This window comes from Corylus avellana, chromosome 2, assembly GCF_965113065.1.
Source record: "Corylus avellana chromosome 2, dhCorAvel1.hap1.2, whole genome shotgun sequence".
Lineage (NCBI taxonomy): Eukaryota > Viridiplantae > Streptophyta > Magnoliopsida > Fagales > Betulaceae > Corylus > Corylus avellana.
In genome coordinates, this window is record NC_142491.1 from 35,472,902 (window position 1) to 35,476,403 (window position 3,502).

The window sequence follows — 3,502 nt, forward strand, 5'->3', positions numbered from 1 at the left end:
CAAGCAAGAACCCCCCAGCCCCCCCTCCCCCAAAGAAAAAAAAATGTTGTGCAGCAGAAATGTCTATATATGTGTCAGTTGGCTGATTCAATGGCCTTTTGTGTGTTTCAATCTCATCCATATGCACATCTTGATGTGATGCAGGACGAAAAATAAATTATCGGGTCTTTTAGTTTTATCTTTTATTTAAATTTTAAGAGTTATGTTATTTTGCAATTCAATAATGAGCTTGGCCCAAATTTAGTCAATTTATTAGGGTGAGAGTTTTGTCGGTGTACGTCTATTCAAGTGTTATTTCGTACTCCAATGGAAATATGTTAGAATTGATGAATAAACAAATTTTATTTCCTTTGGTTGGTGCGATGCCAAGTTTTTATCGTTCATGTTCTTGATCTGTTTGCGTGACAATTCTTGTTTCTCCATCACGTCTGTTTTGCATATGGAGTTAAAAGTATATACGACTTAATTTCATAAAGTGCATAATGTGGGCCACCCACAAATCACACTCAAATTTTGTGTTCAAAAATCCTCAACAAAGTGCTTGGATGTATTTTTTTTCCCTCCCTCTATATATAGAGGAGTTTTAAGTGTAGTGGTACCAAGTAGCTAGATTTCTTATTGTTAACCTCTAAATTCTGTTTCCATGGCCCCAGTACCCCATTTCCCCATCAAGGTTGGGCACATAGACGATGTCCAAGAGCTAAGAAAGGGCAAGCCAACTACAATTCCAGAAAGATTTGTAAGGGATATGGCAGAGAGGCCAGAACTAAGCACAGCTCTGTCATCATCACCAACTGACATTCCCATTGTTGATTTCTCCAAGCTTGTAAAAGGAAGCAAAGATGAAGTTTTGCAACTTGCAAACGCCTGTGAGAAGTGGGGATTCTTTCAGGTATAATATACATATTACATATAGACCTTAAGAAAATGGTGATCATTTTACTTTGTAATTAAGCTAATGTTTTACTCTTCTGTTAGGTAATTAATCATGAAATTGAGCCTTCTTTGCTTGAGAGCATAGAGAAGGTGTCCAAGGAATTCTTCATGCTGCCAGTGGAAGAGAAACAAAAGTACCCAATGGCCCCAGGGACAGTTCAAGGATATGGGCAGGCGTTTGTGTTCTCAGAGGATCAAAAGCTGGATTGGTGTAACATGTTTGCTCTTGGGCTTGAGCCCCCATTCATAAGAAATCCCAAACTATGGCCAACAAATCCTGCCAAGTTCAGGTAAAAGTTGTGGTGTGCTTAATATTCCCGTAATCTGCAATCTTTTGGTTAATTACTGAACACTCATGTATATATTTTTGTCTCTGCAGTGAAACTGTAGATGTTTACTCAAGAGAAGTGAGAAAAGTTTGCAAGAATCTGTTGAAATATATAGCCATGAGCCTAGGCTTGAGAGAAGACATCTTTGAAGAGATGTTTGGGGTGGCTGTGCAAGCCATAAGGATGAACTACTACCCACCATGTTCAAGACCTGACCTTGTTTTAGGTCTAAGCCCACATTCAGATGGAAGTGCTCTCACAGTGTTGCAGCAAGGAAAAGGCAGCTCAGTAGGACTTCAAATCCTTAAAAACAACAGATGGGTGCCTGTTCAACCCATCCCAACTGCTCTTGTAATCAACATTGGTGACACCATAGAAGTAAGAGATCTGAGATTTTCATTTATATATATATATATATATATATATATATATATATATATATATATATATATATATATATCTTCTTTGTTCAAAGATCAACATGTCTAATTAACTAGGATGATCTTTCATGATTTTCAAATTTTTTTCAGGTTCTTACAAATGGGAAATACAAGAGTGTGGAGCATAGAGCAGTGACTCACAAGGAGAAAGATCGACTGTCAATTGTCACATTTTATGCTCCTAGCTATGAAATAGAGGTTGGGCCGATGGCAGAATTGGTGGATGAAAGCAACCCATGCAAGTATAGACGATACAATCATGGAGACTACAGTAGACACTATGTAACAAACAAGCTGCAAGGCAAGAAAACCCTGGATTTTGCCAAGATTCAGGCCTAGAGAATTCAATCTAAGAAGGCCCCACCTTGGGAGATGCCCATTATTGGACTTTTGTGTAAAATATAAAAAATATACTATGATTAACTTCCACTTCCCTACGTGTTGGAAATAGAATATTACCAAATCACTGCTAGTTAGTGGCTATGCATATGTCATTGGAGTGCACTGTTCATGTATGTAGCTCTTATTTGTGTAAGCTGTCAAATTAATGGAAGATTTTCTTGTCAAATTGTCTCTGTTGTGAGGACTTCGATGAATTAGCAGCTGTAAGCTGTGAATCAAACAGAAGGAGATGCCACTTTCACTGTTTTCTCTGTAAGATTCCTAATAAGGAAAGAAGCAAGCAATCATGTGGGGGGATCCCCCCAACAACACCACCACCCAATATTTTGAAAGAATCAAACAGAAGATGGACAAAATCATCTGTTTTCCATTGCTCAAGGCCAGGGAAAGAGCTTTTTGTTAGTGGTGGGAGGGAGCAGAGGCCCACAAATTATATATGCATGTTTGATTTTATTCATATTACTGGTGTGAGGAAAGCACTAAGTGAGCAACTTGTGATGATTCTAAGCAGAATGACATTAAAGTGGTAGCAATAAGTAGAGCACAAAACAAAGCTTAAACATCCATGACATAAGATACGAAGTAAGCAAAGGGAATAAAGGGAACAAAGGTATATATGTATTATTATAATTGCAACCACCTACGTTGTGGTTCACTAGGAAATTAAAATAATTATTACTTCAATTTCAGCTAGTTGAGACCAAGTAAGCAAAGGAATTGATGACCATCAATGATTGTGGTTCGGTGACCTAGAGTGTGGGTTCGACTCTCGAAATAAGAATTCACTTATCTTATTAGTGTTAGCCACTTTGGGTCAATAATGTCTTGATAGGGTTAGGTTAGGCTATAACTCAAACGGACTTAAGAGAGAGCTATCAGTTTTTCACTGTCTAGAGTCCTTCTGTCATTGGTTCCTAGCTATTATGATTATGCTCAGGTAGAATAACTACTCTGATTGCCCCTCCCACCTTTTTTTGAATAGTAAAAAAAACAAAGGAATTGATGATGCAATTAGATTTGTGAAATATGGGTTGAAAAATTACCTAGTCAAAGATGACCTATGCAACTAGAATGATGTGTTGAGTTGAACTAATTAGCCGAGACTCCAGAGGCATATATAAATAATTAAGTAGCTAAATATTATGATGCAATTAGTCTAGTGGGTAAAAAAGATCACATAGTATGAAGCTGAGGTAGGCAGCATGCTTTAAATGATTATCTCCACTCCCATTACTCCAGCAGCCCATGCGAAAAAGAATCAGCTTACATTATTATATTAATGTAATTTTTTTTTTTTTTTGGGTAACTTTACATTGGTGAATTGTCGTGTGAACAAACTACAGTTATCACTCTTAAAAACCAGCTTGCAAGATTAGGATCGTAACATAGGTCGCC

The 3,502-nt window shown here is 37.4% G+C and overlaps 1 protein-coding gene across 1 annotated transcript; it reads left to right on the forward strand.

Moving 5' to 3' along the window:
• The first annotated feature begins 57 nt into the window (after nt 1-57).
• Nucleotides 58-2,280, forward strand: LBO1 (2-oxoglutarate (2OG) and Fe(II)-dependent oxygenase superfamily protein). The gene is made up of 4 exons (XM_059604431.2): nt 58-892; nt 979-1,226; nt 1,316-1,643; nt 1,796-2,280. Exons 1-4 carry the CDS (start codon nt 644-646, stop codon nt 2,042-2,044), a joined length of 1,074 nt encoding a protein of 357 aa, XP_059460414.1. The 5' UTR covers nt 58-643; the 3' UTR covers nt 2,045-2,280.
• The last annotated feature ends 1,222 nt before the right edge of the window (nt 2,281-3,502 follow it).

Excerpts from the sequence above, each read along its gene's own strand:
- LBO1 (XM_059604431.2), top strand. The coding sequence starts at position 644 with ATGGCCCCAGTACCCCATTTCCCCATCAAGGTTGGGCACATAGACGAT. Across the intron at positions 893-978 it reads AGAAGTGGGGATTCTTTCAG|GTAATTAATCATGAAATTGA; the intron begins GTATAATATACA and ends CTCTTCTGTTAG. Across the intron at positions 1,644-1,795 it reads ACATTGGTGACACCATAGAA|GTTCTTACAAATGGGAAATA; the intron begins GTAAGAGATCTG and ends AATTTTTTTCAG.